Source organism: Hippopotamus amphibius, chromosome 7, assembly GCF_030028045.1.
Source record: "Hippopotamus amphibius kiboko isolate mHipAmp2 chromosome 7, mHipAmp2.hap2, whole genome shotgun sequence".
NCBI lineage: Eukaryota > Metazoa > Chordata > Mammalia > Artiodactyla > Hippopotamidae > Hippopotamus > Hippopotamus amphibius.
In genome coordinates this window covers 87,176,199-87,195,096 of record NC_080192.1, presented here as the reverse complement: position 1 = coordinate 87,195,096, position 18,898 = coordinate 87,176,199, and the positions used below count along the sequence as shown (strand labels likewise).

At 54.8% G+C, this 18,898-nt stretch overlaps 1 protein-coding gene across 2 annotated transcripts; it reads left to right on the top strand.

Annotated features, from left to right (window-relative positions):
* The first annotated feature begins 905 nt into the window (after positions 1-905).
* EMX1 (empty spiracles homeobox 1) lies at positions 906-17,624 on the top strand. Of its 2 annotated transcripts, none has more exons than XM_057742247.1 (3): positions 906-1,577; positions 7,508-7,692; positions 17,079-17,624. In XM_057742247.1, the coding sequence occupies exons 1-3, from the start codon at positions 1,064-1,066 to the stop codon at positions 17,244-17,246; spliced, it is 867 nt and encodes a 288-aa protein (XP_057598230.1). In that variant the 5' UTR covers positions 906-1,063; the 3' UTR covers positions 17,247-17,624. The 2 variants fall into 2 exon arrangements, with proteins under 2 accessions (XP_057598230.1, XP_057598231.1); XM_057742248.1 differs by having other exon boundaries at positions 1,163-1,581; positions 7,512-7,692; positions 17,079-17,256.
* Positions 17,625-18,898: the final 1,274 nt, after the last annotated feature.

Below are 18,898 nucleotides of genomic sequence, written 5' to 3'. Positions count from 1 at the left end.
GCCTGCACCTGAGCCCCACGACCAGAGAAGATAGGGAAAGCAGATCGCCCTGTGTCCCGGTGCAAGCCAAGGAGCTGCTACCAAGCCCTGAGAACTGCAGCTTGATGACGGCAACGTGACCGCTCCGCCAGCTCCTCTAGCGCTGTCCCCGGCCTGGCCCCTTGTGAAAAGAATTGCGCGTCCCCTTTCCGGAGCTGTCACCCATAACACCGAGAAAACGCGAAACCTCACGAACAAGGCCGCGGCTTCAGACTGCGGCCCAGGAGACGGATGGTGGGTGATCCCGAGGGTCCTGGAGCCCAGCGGAGCAGGGAGCTGGTTCTCGGGAGAACCTATTTGTTGGACCCCAAACACCCACATTCCACTCGGATCCAAGTTATCTGAGAACTGAAATGACATCCCGGGACGAACTGGAGATGGTTCAACTGATTTACACACTGGCGAGTGGGGTTGGAGTTTCTCCCAAGCCCCAGGCCCCTCATACGCCTCCTTCGGCTCCAGCGTGGGTTGAGACTGTTGCGGCGGCCGCCAGACTCAGCTAAAGGGCGGAGATACGAGAAGACGCGAGATGGGGAGGAGGCCTAGATCGCCCCGCACAAGCTCCAGTCCGGTTTTTGCCTCCGACTGCTGGCTGCGTCCCCACCCGCTGTCCCTCGCCCCGCCCCGCCCCGCCCCCCACCTTGGGGCAGGTGAGCGGCGGCCAATGGGCGGGCGCGGGGCAGGTGCCCGCTAACTCTCGCCTCGCAGCGCGGTGGCCGAGACCAGGCTGGACAGTGCTGGGAGGACCGGGGCGGGGGTCGGTCCTGGCTGGACTCGGCAGGGAGGGGGCCGGGCTCAGCCCCCAGGCCGTGGAGGCAGCTCGCAGTATCGCACGGAGCCCGCTCCAGTGTCGGCGCCGGGAGCTGCCCGCTCGGCCTCAGAGGCCGGCGCGCCTAGCTGCGCGCCGTGGCCCGACTCCCCGTTCGCTGGCTCGCACGCCCCTCGCCGCTCCTCGCCTGGCTCGTGGGCAGGGGCTGAGCGCGGGCGGGCGGGCGGGGGAGGTGAGGGGTGCTGGTGTGTGTGCATGTGCCTGGCTGGGTGCACACCCCGCACGGCGGCGGCGCCAGGACGCGGAGCGCTCCCCGGAGCCCGGCTGCCTCGCTCGGCTCTGGCGGCCGCGACCATGTTCCAGCCCACAGCCAAGCGCGGCTTTACCATCGAGTCTTTGGTGGCCAAGGACGGCGGCACCGGCGGGGGCACTGGCGGCGGGGGCGCAGGCTCCCATCCCCTGGCGGCGGCCGCCTCGGAGGAGCCGCTCCGGCCCACGGCGCTCAATTACCCTCACCCCGGCGCGGCCGAAGCGGCCTTCGTGAGCGGCTTCCCCGCCGCCGCGGGCGCCGGCCGCTCGCTCTACGGCGGGCCGGAGCTCGTGTTCCCCGAGGCCATGAACCACCCCGCGCTGACCGTGCACCCGGCGCACCAGCTGGGTGCCTCCCCGCTGCAGCCCCCGCACTCCTTCTTCGGCGCCCAGCACCGGGACCCTCTGCACTTCTATCCCTGGGTGCTGCGGAACCGCTTCTTCGGCCACCGCTTTCAGGGTGAGTGCCCACGTTGTGCCCGCCTCGGCAGCCGGCTGGCGCCCGCGCTGAGGTGGCGCGGGGGAGGCGCGGGGACTTGCGGGGCAGTTTAGAAGTTGTGGCTGATAAGGCTGCGGTTCTGCGAAGGCCGATCCCTAAGCAAGGAAGAGCCGCGCCAGATTCATCCGCGCTTCTGCCGCGTTGGGTTCCCTCCCAGAGAACCAGGTTGGGACCTCTAGGCTTTCCCGGGAACGATGCCGGTCTGGACGCCAAGCCCGGGCGCATCTTTGGAGCCTCTTCTGGTCCTCCTCGCGGCCTTTCTTAATCTTTCCTGGCTGAGCCAGTCCCATCCCAGAGAGCGCAGCGCCCGCCGCCCTCCCTCCGACCCAGCTGGACCTGGGACCATACTTCGCTCGTATTTCCACCACCAACTCCCAGGGATCCGCCTTCGCCGGCGCGTGGAGGCAGAGGAAAGTCCACCTGCGTGCCCCGGGTCTGTGGGAAGAAGGGGCAGAGGGGAGGGCAAACTGGAGAGTTAATATTCAGTGCTGAGTGCTCCGCTGTCTTGGGATGTTTCTCAGCAACCTCGGCCCGACTTCTCCAAGTCACACGTGCTTCTCGGACCTAGGGTGGGAAGGTTTGCAATAGCAAACTGGCTTCCTCCGCGGCTCGCCGGCTCCGGGAACCCACCGGCTGCTGGGGGACCTATAGCAGTCCTCCCAGGCAGGGGGCGGGGGCAGATGGCTTTTAAGGTCGTAGGCAGTCCGAGCCCCCTGTTCTGCACTGGGCAATGGGTTTGCTAAAGACGATCCCCCACTAATCTCTCTCTCTTCTGTGTCTGTCTCTCTCTCTCTCTGTCTCTGTCTCTCTCTCTCTTTCCCTCTCTCTCTCTCTCTCTCTCTCTCTCTCTCTCTCTCTCACACACACACACAGGTTTCAGTGATCTGACTTTCCCAAAAGAAAGAGTTCCATTAGTTGGAGTTCGTTTTCTTCTTTGAATTTGTTGGAGTTTTTTCTTTTCTTTCTTTCTTTTTTATTTTTGAGTGGCTTTAATTTGTTCAATACTTGGTTTAGTTTCCAGTTTTATTTTGTTAGTGTAGACCGGAGCTCAGCCTTATGAGGTGCCATGACTCAGAGCTAGGTAACCCTGCATTTAGCGAAACAAATGAAAAAGACATGGCTAGAGCTTTGGCTCCTGGAGTTAATCCGATGGTAAACTGGGTGTACACAGTTAAAATAAACTGGATATTTGATACAATTATCTAGATAACAAGAAAAAATATCTCTTGAAGCTTTCGTTATAGCTGCATAACTGTTTCACGGAAAGCAGCTTTCCCGGGCCCCTATTTGTCAGACAATTTTCTCAGTCCCATCTGGTCAATAGATACTGACCCAGAAGATCCCACAAAATAAGATCATGTAATTATTTGAGCAAGAATCTTTGTGGGCAGTCTGTGTGCCCTGGTGATTTCAAAGATTTGCCCAAATCATCTGGGGGGGGGGGAATCCTATGGTGTCAGCCGCTTTGGGAAAGAAACCTGTCATTTAAGATCAATGTTTACTGACAAAATGAAGTATTATTTAAAACTGAGCAAACCACCTCGGTCGTCCATGGACTGGGTCCCCGGCCTGGGTCTCTAAACTTGGCGACCGCGGGCCAATTTGAGAGTCGCGGCTGTTTGTGAACCTTCGGGCCCAGCGCGGCGGAGGGAGATTAGGAGGCTAGTAAAAAGACAGGGGCTTGGAGAAGAGGGCAGAGCCGGTCCTGACCCCCGTGGTCTCTGCTCACCCGGAGATGGTCTCCCCTGCGACGCCCTCGGCTTTGGACCCGGCGCCCCACGCCCTCCGCGCCACCATTCCCGCCTCTGGCCTCGTCCGCGTGGGCTTGGGTGCGAGGGCCGGGGGCGCCAAGGGTCGGGGGCGCCTTGCGAAAGATCCACCTCCGGCTCTCAACATCCCTAGTCAGGCGAGACCAAATAAATCCTCGGTAAAACCCTCTCGGAATTTGCCGCCGCTCCCTGAGCCATCAGTCCCGGCGGGCACGTTGTCGAGTTGCAAAAACGGTTGCATTTTTCTCCCAAGAACTGTGTCTGGACGCGGAGATGGAGCCAAATGTGGTCGTATTTTCGGACACGGAATCCGTTGAGCACTGAAGGACTTTTTCGACTCCTAAGAAGTTTTGGCTTCAGGGCCGGTCATCGTCGGGACAGACCCCTGCGGCCCGGGCTCCCTTGCGTCCTGCGGTCCCGCGGGCCCTCGGGGCTACAAGCCGAGCCATTTCAGGCTCTCCGGCGCCGCGTTTTCTAGAGAACCGGGTCTCTGCGATGCTCATTTCAGCCCCGTTTTAATGCAAGAAACGAAACCCTACACGAACGAAAAGGAACACGTCTGCGCTCTGTGCGCAGCGCTCTCCAGCAACGCGGTCCCGGCGCGCAGGGAAGCGGCTCCTTTGCTGAGCGAGGCGGTGGGAGAGGAAAAGCCAGCGCGGGATGGCCGGGACCAGGCGGCGGGACCCCGAAGCCGGGGGCGGCTTTCGAGGCCTGAAGGGGAGGAGCTGGCGGAGACAGCGAGTTAGCCGCACTTCGGTCCTATTTCCCCCGGACAGCAGGAACTTTCCAGGCCGAGGAGCAGCGTCGGGAGGGGGCCGTGGGAGACCAGTCCCCCTGGGACTGCTGGTGGTAATGGGCCGGTGCTTCAAAGGGCGCCTTTGTTCCGGCAGGAGGAGGGGGAAGGAGGTTATCTCCGTTGCCGGGCGGGCCTCTCCTTCTCGTAGCCCCAGGCCCCTCCGCCCCACCATCCGGCCCAGAGCCCCCAGCCTGCCTTGGCCTCTCCAGGATGGACTGCAGCTCGAGCCCCGGGCCTTCGAATCCCTAGCTCCCACCTCCTGCTGCCTCAGCCCTGGGAACCTCCGTTGCTAGCTCCCAGCCATTGCCTTAAAGGGGCCGGCAGAGAAGGCTGGAGGAAAACGGGGCGGGGTGGGGTACAGTTACTAGCTCCAGGGAAGACTAAGCCAGCCCCTTTCCGCTTTTCCACCTGTCCTTGTCTGAAACTGACAGCCCACTCTCACAGCCCAGAATTACTGCATCTAAACAGGCCACGCCGCAACCAACTCCCAAGCTTGTGTCCCAAGCTTGTTCTGCCCTTGTGATCCAAGTAAGGGAAACTGAAGCCTTGGTAGAGACGTGTGAGGCCCCCTCTCCATGGGTCAGAGTGAGAGTGGCCCAGGCTCACAGGCACCACCCTGGTTCTTACAGAAGCATGCAGCTCTTGATGAGTTTCCCAGGATTGTTAGTTTTGTACTAAACATACTCTTCCTTACAGGAAAAAGCCCTGCTTCTTTTGAAATCAAATCTGTCATCACTAATCAGCATCTTGAATAATTTTTTCCTGGCCTCTGCTTCTTCTTGGTTGGGTCAGAAGGACCCCTATGTTTCTGCACATGCAGCACAGACTGCAGGATACATGCTATCTGTCCCTTCAGGGCATTACAATGAACTGGGGCTATTCTCCCTCCAGTTGAGGGAGACCCCAAGTAACCTACCTTTCCCCTAAAATAGCCAGACTTGAGGCAAAGAGGCATGTGTATGTCAGGAGAAGCTTGTTGCTTCCGTCCTCCACTCTGGGTTTATAAAGGCAAACACAAAGAACTCTACCACACAAGTGACCAGCACACACCACGGAATTACGAAATAGCGGTCAAATCACACAGAGGCAGGCTGCAGTCCTGCTTTCTCAGCCCCACACTACCCTTCACACCTCTGCATCCCATTCACTCACAACTCTGGGATCTCTCCACGCTGCCACTTCACTTCTGACCAGCCTGAGCCAGTCAGGCTGCTGAGGCCAAATCCTGCAATCACAGGGGTGGGCTAGGCTTTCTCTCTCTCTCCAGCTCATTTGTCCAGAGGAAATCACTATGGTATTTGAGCTCAGAACGCTGTTCTTTTTTTGAAGCAATGTATTTTAACACCAACCAGAAGTATTTGCTTCCCACCCACCTCTCCCACCTTTCTCCAGCCTATCACACTGGCCCCCACGTGTGGCTTTAATTCTCCTTATCGCACCCATATCTTTCTCCTCCTTTCTCTCCCTCTTACCTCTCTCTGCCAGACACCCTCCCCTGATCATGGGTCTCCTCCACCACCACAGGCTAAACTTCTCTTCCTTCTGTCAGGCCTGAGAGCCCTGGGTCTGCCCCTACCTTGAAGGGCCCAATGGGCAGGGTGTCCCCCCTCCATCTTCCCGTGATGTGATCCCACTCTCTTTTGTAACAGCACAGATCCAACTACTTGAAATCGATAAGGTGACTGGACGTTAGTAGCTTCTCCCTCTTAGGGGACTCTGTCTTCCCCCAGGCACTAGCCCCTCATTCCTAGGCAATGCTGTTCCACAGAAAACCCCAGCAATAAAGTTTGCCTGTGTAGGTGTCCAAAGCCCACGGACTTGGAGAAAGTCATGCCAGGCAGTTTCCACCAGCAGAGGGACATGAACAGTTTTACCTGGAGAGTTTTTGCAATATCATCTCAGTTATATGCCCTTGCTTCACTTACAGAGATATTTCCAGAGATGGACGATCTCTACTGAATTATCCAAACAATTGTCTTAAGAAACAAAAAATCAAATTGAGTCAAACCAGTGGCCATTTCTGAAGAAATTAATTGGATCAGTCAATCTCAACAGCTAACTGTCAAAACATTTCATCTAGCGCTCTGCATTGTTGGTGGGTTGGGGTACTCTTATGTGCCACTGCAGGAGAATCTATGGATGACATCAGGGCCTGTTTCCAGTCCTGTTGGCATGTGCAACCAAGCCAGAGGTTGTGTGAGGACCTAGCGGGGGTTCATTGAAACCGGGGCTGTAGGTGGAAGCTTGTTTTGGCTTTTGCAGTTCCTGATCCCACCACCCCATCCAACCCAATGTCAGCCCCTCCTCCTGCATGTAGGAGCTGAGTCCCCATGGTGGCCAACATTTGCCAAGGGACAGTTACACTCTTTGAAAATCCTGTATGATAGGAGAGAAAGACAGTAGGGAGGTTGAAGCATATATTTACACATGCCCATGCAGAAACCAATATATCTATATCTATATATATTAGAGAGAAATATGACATCTAGATGTTTATACACGTTTTTTTGGCATGGGATTATTCAGGGATGAAGCAAGGCCTTTTCCCACCGGAGAGCAGTGGTCTTCAGAGGGAAGAGGATTTCACCTGAAGGGCTAATAGGGAGAGAGGTGGGAAATGGGGAAGAGGAAACCTAACTTTAGACCTCCAGCACTGCCTGGGTGTTGACTTGGCCGCTTTCTACCACTTGCAAGGTAGAGCCTCCTGTTTGTTGGCAGGAATTTTCTACGGGCTAGTAGCCTGAACATTTAGTTGCAAGGCTGGTTTAAGCAGGTGTGAAGGGAGAGTTCCTGGGATACCCTCTAGTTCTTTAATCTGTATTTGGTATGGGGATGGCTAACAGCCTGGCTGTTCCCCTCACCACCTTCCTGACACCCAGCCCCATCTCTACTCTTGGTCCCCTTTGAGGGAGACATGACAGGGTAAGCCGACAGAAAGAGCTTCCCACACCTTGGCCTCTTTGGTTGCTCCAGGCACTGTGGATTTGGGCCGGTGAGCACCTCCCCAGGCCTGGTTCCACCTCCGAGCTCAAAACTGACCCGCAGCGCAGCGATTCCGCAAGTCCCCCGACCCGGTAGCTCTCAGCAGGGAGGTGTTGGGGAGGGGAGTGGGCTTAAGGAAGGGGCGGCAAAAAGGAAAGGGAAGAAGTGGGTGTGCGTGTGTCAAGGGTTGGAGAGGGCATCGGAGCGCTCTGGGGCGTGTGCGAGCGCGGCTCGAGGGCCGAGCATGGCCGGCTCCCGCGGGCGGCGGGCGGCCGGGCTGCGGCTCACGGCGCCCTTCTCTCTGTCTGTGCCTGCGTGTGTTGCCGTCGGCGGCGCGGCCGCAGCGAGCGACGTGCCCCAGGACGGGCTGCTTCTGCACGGCCCCTTCGCGCGCAAGCCCAAGCGGATCCGCACGGCCTTCTCGCCCTCGCAGCTGTTGCGACTGGAGCGCGCCTTCGAGAAGAACCACTACGTGGTGGGCGCCGAGCGGAAGCAGCTGGCCGGCAGCCTCAGCCTCTCGGAGACGCAGGTAATGATCCGCTCTGCGCCCGCGGGCCACATGCAGGTGGGCCGGGAGGGGGCCGGAGCGGCCGGCCTCGCCCCCAGCCTTCCCCAGCTTCTCCCGCCGCCCCTGCGGCGCCCCTGCCACGCCTTTCTTCCCTCCGACTGTGTGCAGCCTCGAAGAGGCCGCAGGGCTTTTGTTAAGCACTAAGGACCCCCCAGGAGGTTGGGATCAAACCTTACCCCGACCCCACTCCCGGAGCCCATGGGAGGTGCCAGTTGTGAGGATGGGGCTGGCGCCCTCGGGAGCAGGCCGAGCGCGGAGCACCCACCGGGGCCCTCTGGCGCCGTCTCAGCCCTGCGGTTACTGCAGCCCTTCTTCCGCTGCTGTTCCGGGGGCGCTCAGGGGTGTGTGGGGGTGCCCAGGCCTGTCTCGCACTGGCTGCTGTGCAGGGGCAAAGCGGGTGGAGGCCTCGCTGTCCCCCAGCGGCTGTGTTGTGGGGAGAAAGACCACGTGTCCTCAGGCTGTAAACCTCAGAAGCAGAGGAATTAGGCAGGATCGCGCAGCCCTACTGGGAGTCCGAGGGGGCACTGATCCCTGCCCACCCCGGCTGGCAGGGCTCTGAAACTGTGGTTGTGTGCACAGGCGTCGGCGGGGCCTGGGAACGGTGGGAAAGTAGATTCTGGTACTTAGGGCCTGTTTTCAGTCCCTCGAAGGGCTGTTGAGTGGAGAGGAAGTAAACTCCGGTGGAGATGAAGGGGTTTAAACTGGGTGAAATTACAGTCACCAAATACTAGTAGTATTGTAGTATTTTTGTAACTGATAATGAGAAAAAAATTTTTAAAGAACTAGAAGGGAATTATAGGGAGGCAGATTTGGGTTTATTGTAAGCAAAGACTTTGCCATAAATAAATGCTGTCTGGAAGCACCGCTAAGCTCTTGGTCCGCCCGGAGTCCAACGTGCTGGGGTGGCTGGCTGCTGCCCTGGAGGCGGATTTCAGTATCTGAATGGGCTTCGGGAGACCTTAACTCCCTTCTGTCCCTGACAGCTCTCAGATTTGCAAAGAGAGAAGTCGGCTAGCGCGGCCCAGCAGCTCTCGCCCGCCGGCATTTCCTCTTTCTCTCCCCTTTCTGCTTGCCTCGTCCCTCTTACACCACCATCCTCCACCCTAGTCCCCGACAGTGAGAAGCCATCCGGCTGCGGGTGGGGGTGGGGTGTGTGTGCAGCCGGGAGCCTCCCGGGTAGCAGCGAGGACAGATAGAAGGCTTCGTGGGGGAGTCCAAACCCAAACTTCGTCCCCAGCTTCCTGCGGCCCCGACCTCACTCTTTCCTGCTCACGTCGCATTTTGGTATCTATTGTCCTGTCTATCTCATGCCCTATTTCATCAATGCTTTGCTCCCGGTCTCCGCTGCGGGACCCGGGCTTTTTCAGATTTGCTAGCTGGGCTGTCCTAACTGCGGAGATAAAGCTTGCAAAACAACGGACTTAATTTGAAAAACGTTTTAAAGAAAGATATGTTTTTAAAAAAAACAAGTTAATAAAATAATACCCCCTTTTCCCTCTTGGCAAACAGTGTTTTAAAATTGTTGTTTCAAACAAGGTGTCATTTTAAGAATGGTATTTATAGTTAACTTCATTTAAAAAGTATGTTATTAAATTTTAATTGCAGAAGTGTAAGAAAACAAAACCGTTTATAAGCCCACCAGCCACAGATTAATACTTGTCGAAATAATGTCATTGTTGTTAAACTTTCAATTTTTTAGCTCAGTGAGAGCATTTTTAATTGACTTTCAACTGAAGCTATCTGCATGTCAATATTTGCTTCTAACAATGCCAGTTAGTAAACCTAATGGTTGTTTCTTTCATTTTTATTATAAGGTGCTTAAACATATATTTAAAACAAAACCAGATAGAAAATAAAATGTATGCAACTTCACTATCAAAACTCATGGCTAATCTTGTTCCATCTATAAATGAACTGGCTTTAGCATATGAAACAAGCAAAATAATGTAACTATGGGAGATCTGAGCCTGAGAAACCTCCTTGAAGAATCTGGTTCTTTCCAGGTGAGGCCTTTGAGATGGAGAGCTGAACTAGGTAGAGCTCCCCAGGCAGGCAGATGGGGTTTCAGTATCTGCCTCCCTGCCAACTGACTGTGTGACCTTGGGCCAGTTACTCAACCTCTCTGAGTTCTGGTTTCGTCATCCAGAAAATAGGTTGTTTAAGGATTAAAGGCACCTAATATGAGCTCAAATAATATTCTCATCCCCAGTGCTTCCCTTCCATTTGTTGAAAGTAATATGTCAAGTTAGTGCTATAATAAGATCCAAACCTGGAATTCCTGACTCTTAGTTCAGTCTCTTTCATCAGCAGAGCTGTCTTTCTGTCCCTCTCATAACTATAATTTGGACCTAGGCTATATAATTAACTAATTATCTATCCATCTCTCTGTATTTGCCAGGCAAGCTTACCTGTCATTTCTAGCTATCAGCTATTTGTCAAGCATCAGTCACTCCCATCAGCCCTCTGCCATCTATTTCTACCGTCAATATCTATATTTGTCTCTCGGAGCTCTCTAATCTGTCCCTTACTGATAGCTGTTTTATATCTAGCCATGTACTTCTGTCTGCTCTCGTTAAACTGCCTCTGCAAAGCTGGTTAATTTATATTTCCTATTTTCTATTAATTCTTTTTCTTCTTAAAAATAATTCCTATTTACCCAACTGTTGATTATCTCTTTATCATCTACTCTGTATTACCTCTGTATATCTACTGTCCATCTCAAACTTCCATCTCTATGGATCTTTAGCAGCTGACATTATATGCATATGCCTGTAGTGATTACCATTTCATCAGCTCTCACTGTGTCTTTTTTTCTGGGCCTCAGTTGCTAATCTGTAAGACTGAGTGAAATGAATTCCAGGGTTCTTTTCTGCCCTGAGCTTCTGGCTTATCTATATTCTACTTCTCTGTATTTCTGTATAATCCCTCCTCCAGGTTCTCAGAACTCACAGCATATCTCCCGCATATCATAAAATGTATAGGAGTTTGCTATTAGTTAATAATCTGCCATGTCCAAATGTCAATCTGTACACTGGTTGCATCCATCTCTTAAAGTAATCTTAAAATACGGATTCTTGGACCCTGCTCAGGAGATTCTCTTAGGAGTTCCAGGATGGGACCCAGGAAAGTTTTTAAGACAGCTCTCTGGGTGATCCTGATAAAACAACAGGACTGAGCATCTCAGCTCTGGGAGGAGAGGCCAAGCCTTCCTATTTCTTGCTGTCCTCCAGGGCCCAGCTCAGTGACCAGCAAAAAGTAGATGCTCCAGAAATATGTATTGAATACATGGGCAAGTTTCTCTTGATTGTATACTTACCCATAGGTTAACTTTATCAGTCATTTCCCTCGCTCTCTGCTATCACTACTGCCTTTCCGTCCCTCTCCTATCATCCCCTTGCACTTTCATAGCTGATTGTTGATCTAGATGATCAAATTTTACCTACCAGTTCATGGATGAAACTTCTGGGAGGGTTAAGTAGATCGGTGTGTGAGTCTTAGTTCAGAGTTCAGGGGCGTCTGTGTGCCCAAAGCTCTAACATGGCTGTTGGGGGTGGGCAGCATGAGTTTCTTTGTTGGGGCAGGGCTTTCGTTTGGTCGGGAGTCGGAGTCGGAGTCAGAGTCGGGTGTTTGTGCTGGGACGGCCATGGGTTAATCCAGGAGGTGGAGGGAGGGGCTCGTTGTTCCTCGTGGCTCTGATTGCTTGCTCCTCACTGCTGAGGTGCAGCCCAGGAGTCGGACCCAGGTGAAGCCCATCTAAGCGTCAGTCCTGTTGGCTGGTGGGGCAGACTCGGGCCTGGGTCAGATCAGAGCCTCAAGTGTTAGTGGGTGAGTTTGTGCATGCGTGTGTGTGTGTAATGGGTGTATGTAACACACATGTGCCCATAATGTGGAGCACATGTGGGCTTCGTGTGATCAATGCCCAAAGGTCGGGTGCTATCGTATGTACACATGGCATGGAGTGCATCTGTGAGCTTCTGTGCATGTGTGGGGAGGGGCACATTAGTTTTAAAGGGAATGAGAGAAAGCATTTGGTTGCTCCAGCTGATTGATTGGTTAGTGTTTCCAGCTGTTCCTCCAGCTCTGAACAGTTCAGGAGGTGTTTCTTGACCTTCCCTGGTTGAGTTAAGCTGAGCTAAACTGTGAGGGAAAAGGGTGCGGAAATGTGGTCTCTTGGCCTTGGAGACTCCTCATGCAGTGCTGGGGCATGGGAGGCTGAGTGACTGGAGCCCCGTTGAAGCCACAGCTGTGGACCGAGGGACTCGGGAGAGCTGCATGGGTGGACGGCTCCTGGCAGACCACAGATATGGAAGGATTAGAGGGACGTGTAGATTGGTGGGAAGAAAGGGGAGGCTTTGAGATTAAGATGGAGCAGGAGCTGTCGAGCCTGGCTACCTTCTTAGGGCCTGAAAGCATGGGTGGGGGGGTGGTTCTTGGGAGGCAGGAGTGTGTGGTCACCTGGTATGGGTTCTTCCCCCACAGGGGCATGGGAAGAAGACTTCGTGCCTGGAATATCTGCCTTTTGGAGGATGGATAAGAGGGAGATATCCAAGGGACTTGAATTTTAGGGAAAGGTTACTAGCTTACTGTGTCTTCTGAGATAGACTCATCCCTTCTCTGTGTCTTGGCTCTTTTCCAAGAACTTCTGTACCTCTGAAGTTCCAGGATTCCAGTGGGAGGCAGGAGAGGGCAGGGGAGATAAGGGAAACTGGAGTGGTTTTCTGAAGGCATGGTCCTGAGGAGGCAGGCAAATCTTATGATGTCTCCCTGAGAGTAAGGGCAAGCATCCAGGGTGGACTGAGAGAGGAGGAGACAAGAAAGCTTCGGAAGAGTTAGGATGGGGAGTTGATGGGGAGTCAGAGGTGACCTCAGTTTTGTGGGGTGAGAGTTGAGTTTAGCATGGCATTGGGCTTGACCTTGAGAGTGGGAGCAGTTTGCATGATCAACTGTTAGAAAATGGATCCCCAGTGGAGAGGGCAGGGAGGTGAGCAGGGTGAGGAGTGGCTGATTGATGTCACCAAGCTTCTTTCTAGTATGAGGACTTTCTCTGTGTCTGAGGATGACAGATAGGAGGGCACAGGCTTAAATTAAAACAGAAGAGACAACAGTAGGACATAAGGAGGAACTTCTTGCATCAGAGTTACAAGACTCAAATGCCCCTTGATAGAGTTTTCTGAACTCCTTGATGAGAGGACAGGTATTCACCTTGAAAGTATGCAGGGGCCAGGAGCCATGGACTCTCCCATTTGCGATGGGCTAAGATGGGGAATGGTGGAAAAGAAGGGATCCAGACCTGGTTCATTCAAAGGTAAAGCCTGAAACGTTGGCCGGAGTTGTAGTTTGCTTGTTTGTAAGTTCGTTTGTCCATTCACTCCTGCACGTCTTCATTCATTAATGTGCACAGTGATCAGTCCGCTAATGCCTTGTTGCCTTCATTCATTCATTTATTCACTCACCCACAGCAGTTTCACCTTCTTTACCCTGCCTGCCTCAAGCTGACCCTTGTCCCCTCAACAAAGGATCTTCTTCTCCACCTCACCCCCTAGAAGTGGTTAATCCAGTCCACAGCATGAAGAATTAAGAACTGACCATCTTGTAGATGTGTCCACTGAACTAAGCCAGAAAAGGATCCCGTCTCTCCAGCAGTTAGTACTTTTCCAAACCCCTTTTCCAATTAGACCTCAATCCTTCTACCACTGATTGTCTCCTGTCTTCCAGGTTGGCCCAAGTGCCTCTTTCCTAGAGCATAGGGTAGGTCACTTCACCTCTGCCCTGCTGGCTGAACACACTTGGAACATGCCCACTGGGCCTCCAAAGCCAGCTAGCACACCACTTTAGTTCTCCAGGTTCCCATACCATCTGATGAAGAGACAGAGGTTTGAGCAAATAAATTAACATGTTGCTGGGGTCCCTGTTGCTGAGACAGAAAAAAGCACTAAGGAGTTACAGACAGGTGATGGGGCACATGCAGTCTAGGAACAAGGGAGCAGGGTTTCGAAGACTAAGAGCATTCCAGGTGATGTAACTCAGACAAAATTGGAGACTCTTGGAAGGATCTCGCTTATCGGAAAATCTGAGAGTTATTTAGTGAGGTGGGGACTTGGGAGGCCACAAGGAACCTCTCCCCAAACCCAGAGGGCTCAGAGATAGGTGAGGTCCAGCCGGCATCCCAAGTATGCCTTGGACTTAAAGAAAGGTGAGTAGTGTGGTGGTGTTGAGGGGAGGCCGGTGCAGAATAAGCATGGCCTCCTAAGGCTGATCCCACTGAGCTGTGTGACCTGGTTCCTTTCTAGCTCCTCTGTCCTTTAGGGAAGGGGTTCTGGGGTGACCCCCGTGTTGCCTGGCTGGGATAGAAAGCTCATGAGGTGTCACTCTTATCTCTTACTACATTCGGAGCCCAGTTTCTTTTCTTTTTTATAAATAAAAAATTACTATTAATTGTTATCAGTAATGCTAATCCTGTCAGAAAAGTGGAAAGAAGAAAGATAAGTCACCCATGCTTTGGGTACATTTCCTTCTAGTCTTTTTTCCCCATGCATAGGCTTTGTTTTTCCATGGTTATGATCATACTGTGCCCAAACTGTGCAGCCTGCCGTTTTCACTGATATTACTAAGTCATAAGCATCCCCTTGTTATTACAGTCTTTGTAAACAGCATCTGGACATTCAGCCCAAGGCTGTTCTCCGGAAGATAGCCAGGCTGCCTGGGGAGAGAGTTTTCGTCCCTGTTTCTAGAGAGCTGCCTCCTTGACCCTAGTCGTGTTCATGGAGAAAATATTCAGAATTGCTTTTCATTTTGATGTGCCAGGAAGCCATCCCTGGTGTGCAAACATATCCTGTGCCCTGTGCCCAAGAAGCTTTCCTTCTCTGGGCCAGTGATGCCGGGCAGGGTAGCAGGCTAGCTCCATCCTGCTAGAAGCGAAGGAGACTGGGGAGTGTGGGGGAGAGAGAGAAGGTACAGAAAGGGGCCCTGTGTCCCTGGTGCTGCCCCGGATCGTGCACCACCAGGCTGGCCATGCTTAGCCTCAGCCAGCCCCTTGGGCTCTCAGGAACACCACCCCAGCCCTGCATCCAGGCCTGAGTCACACACACGCCTTGCACAGGAGGCTGGGCGAGCTCACCCGCCTACGGGCTGGCACAGTAACACTGGGCTCCAGGGTGGGGGGCAGGGGCCAGGCTGGCTGCCAAATGGTTGTACCAAGAACCACCCAGGGCCCAGCCAGCCCTGTGCCCAAAGAAAGGTGGGCATGGAATCCAGAAGTCCTGCGCCCGGAGCATCTGAGCTGGGACATGCAGACAATGGGTTTGCACCCAGCTCCGGAAGTGAGGGAAGGAGGCCTTCCCTCACTCCATCCACAAGGCCAGGTAGCGCCTCTCTTCCTGTCCCTGGCTGGCTGCTCTGCGTGTCACTGAGCACTGGCTGCCCTCACACCTATCCTCCTGCTTGAAAATCAATGGGCAAGACAGATGGTGCCGTGGAAACCCTGGGGAAAGGTGGGCTGTTGGGGGAGCCCTGGGTTGGGTGGGCTCCATGGAGGGAACAGAGGGGAGTGTCTGGGAAATGTGAGAGTGAGGCATCCTGGGCATGAACTCCTCCCTGGGCCTGGGTGCCAGGCCCGCTTTGGCTGCCACTGCCTGGCTAAGGCCTGTGCTTGTCACCCATGCTCAGGGAGCAGGGGCAGAACTGGGAGTGTTTCTGAGGATTGCCTTTAGCCCCACCCAGGAGTCAAGGATCTCCCCTGAGCAATCACTGCTGCTGCCAAACCGAGGTGCTCTCCATCACTCCACACGCGTGACTTACCGCTCACCACCTGCACGGGCACCATGGATCACTCCAGCTGCAGTTTGCTGGACCTACTTGCTTTTTAAATGTGCTGTCATTTTGGGAAACCATCCATGCCTTATAACCCTGCCCCCTTGGCACCACCCTCCTCAGGGACCCTCTGGAACAAAAGCCCAGGGTCCCAGCTGCAAGGGTCCCAGAAAGCATCTCTCCTATGGGTGAGGGACTTAAGTCCAGAGAGGGGAGGGAGCATAGCCGAGGATCAGCACCCAGGCCCCTCCCGCCAGCTCCGAGGGTGATCTGGTCTGGCCTGGTTCTGCAAGGCCAACTAAAGGACTGCGTAGTCAGGAGTTGACAGAGCAAGGCTTCCTCCACAGTCCTCAAGAACTAAAACTAGTTAAGGGCCAGGACAGTCCTCCCAGATCACGAGCAAGAGGATATTAAGGGCTTGTCTGTGTCCTGGACACTGAGTAAATGCTGGAGGAGAAGGGAGAGGGGACGGATGGTGAGAGATAGGACTAAGTCTAGAGGAGATGGGCTTAGCATCATGGACCTGCCCCTGCCTTCCCATGCCCCTGCCTCGCCGTCACAAAGGATGGTGTTCTGGTCTCTGAAACCTCCCCTTGTCAGGGCTCTCACTGCCTGACACAGAAGTGGGGGGCTCTCTGTATTTAAAAAGGACCTCACTTCCGTCCCCTGGGATTTCTCCCAGCTGTTCCTTGTGTGACCTGTTCCCATATCTGGATGGGCTGCAGGGGTCAGTGCCGTGGGGACAAGAAGTCCAGAACACTGCCCCAGGTGGGAACACAGACACTCCTATGTGTAAGGAGGGTGAGGCCTCATTGGTGGATTTCAGACTACGCTGAGGAGCTGATACCCAAGAATCCAGAACTCCTCACCTACCTCTGATGTAGAATGGGGGGAGTTCCACCTGAGGTTGCTAAGACAGGGTCCTCCGGTGAAACAGACTAACCTAGACGGCATGAGAAGTTAGAGCCTTGAGTGGCGGGGTCCGTGATCCTAGGAGTGCTCTGGCTGTCCTGGGCACTGCTCGTGGTGTGGACACCACCTGCTGGTTGTGTAGCTGTGTCCACTCTGCCTCTTTGTGCTGCAAAGAGCACAGGGTTGCCCCGGGGGATGGGGCTCACTCCAGGCCATTGGGACCCATGTGATGGCTTCTCGTATATTCCCTCATTTACTGTTCACATCAACCCTGAGAAGGAGCAATGATTAATCTCTTCTCTAAAAGCTGGTAGAGACCCAGGTCTCTCTCTTCTTGTGGCTGCAGGAACCGGGATGCTCGGCAGTCCCACGACCCCCTCCCTTCCCTCTGTTGAGGGGACAGGAAAACGGCCCTCTCTGGCCCCCCCGTGCCCTCTCCCTGCCCCCCCGCATTTGCATCTGGAGGGGCAGACCCACAGACCCATTAGGTGGCACCCGCCAAAGGAGACGACCGTGGCCTCGGTTTCTGCGTCCGGCTCCCAGCTCAGCCTGAGTGCTGAGGCCCTGCTGGCTGCTCTGGGGGCCTCCTGGGTGTTTCTCACCTGTGCCCTCCCTCCCTGGCCCAGGTGAAGGTGTGGTTCCAGAACCGGAGGACAAAGTACAAGCGGCAGAAGCTGGAGGAGGAGGGGCCCGAGTCGGAGCAGAAGAAGAAGGGCTCCCACCACATCAATCGGTGGCGCATAGCCACGAAGCAGGCCAGCGGGGAGGACATCGACGTCACCTCCAATGACTAGGGCGGGCAGCCACACCCCCACGAGGCCCAGTGCTGCTCCCTGCTGGCCAGGCCCCCCGGTGGGCCCAGCAGGACTCTGGCCACGCCTTGGCCGGGCTGCGTGGAGGCCTCAGGTCAGGGCCCCAGAGGGCTTGGAGCCTGGGGCCACCACCGACAGAGGGACGAGCGATGGGCTGGCTGCGGCCCGGGACTGCTCGAGCGTCTCCTCAGAGCGCCTGCCTGTCCGAGCAGGCTGCCGGCCCCTCTCCATTTCTCCTGTCGCCTTTTTGTTTTGATGCATTTCTGTTTTAATTTATTTTCCAGGCACCCACTGTAGTTCTTAGTGATTCCCTTGTGTCTCCCTTCCCTATGGGAATAATAAAAGTCTCTCTCTTAATGACATGGACATCCATCTCCAGCCCCAGAGCCTGTGAGCCTGGGGTGGTGGATTCTGGCTCTGAGGGCCACTGGGGGGACTGGCAGAGCAAGCTTGTTCAGGGCCTGCGAGCCTGGGGTGGGGCCTTGGAGACTCAAGCCATTAACTCTTCTCCTTTGTTGGTGGTTGACCCTGGTCTCTAACTCCAACTCCACAGCAAGAGAAACGGATGCTAGACACAGGGAAGGGCCACCCTGTGTCTTGAGGGAGGCTCTGCTCAAGTTTCTCCACACTTAATGAGCAGTGGGAATCAGGCCCAGGCGGGTCAGGCAGGAGAGTGCGTCCCTGCCTCCCCATGCGTGTAGCTCTGGTGGCTTCTCCAGTTGAGGGAACAACAGAGGACATGAGGAAGGTCGGGGGCTGGGTGGAGGGGGCACCATTCACAGAGGCTTACAGTCCCTGCCTCAAGTCCCGGCCCCACCAGCATGCTCACCTGGAGAGCACCCCACGCCCCGCCCCCAGCAGATGAAAGCTTCAGAAACAGGGCTTGAGGCCAAGCTTGCAACTAGTTCCTGAGGGTTCAGGGCCTTCCAGCTTGGGAAAGATCTCAAGGCAGGACCCACTAATCTCTTTAGTTCATCTGCCTCCAGTTTATCCACTTGTCTTTCCTGCTTGTCACATATCACGTTTTCCTTCATCCTGAGGAACAAAACCTGTATTCCTAACACCCTTTCCGGACCTACCTCTGCCGCTTCAGCTCCCATGTGCCCCCAACCCCCCCGCTCTCCTGCCCCTGCTCCTGCCGACCACCGCCAGCCACAGCTGCCGCCACCCCCTTGTGGCCAAACTCCACACCTCCCGTCTGGCTGCACTGCTCCCCACCTTCTGGCCATTCCCTCCAAGACTCCCCCACCCCTCCCTACGTTCACTCCAGTACCTCTGACACCTCTTCCTGCCTTTCTTAGTCCTCCCCAGCCTTATCGCTGTCCCGTCGCTTCTGTCCACCCCAGGGTCAGTCCATGCTCCTCCTGCCTCCCTCACTATGCCCTCCGCCTGGGCCTTCGCATCCACCTCCAGGACTTCTCTTTGGTTCCCAGTCGATGCCTCCAGCTGACCTCTGCTGAGCTGCAGACCCACAAGCTGGCTGCCTGCTGCATTCCACGCCCCCCAGCACCTCAAATCTCACATGTTCACAGCTGACTCATGGCCCCACCTGCTCTCTGGCAGGGTTGCCTACCTTTGCGAACAGCCAAGGTTTCTTCTACCTTGGGAAAAAGTGTACGTGGATCCCAGGGGTT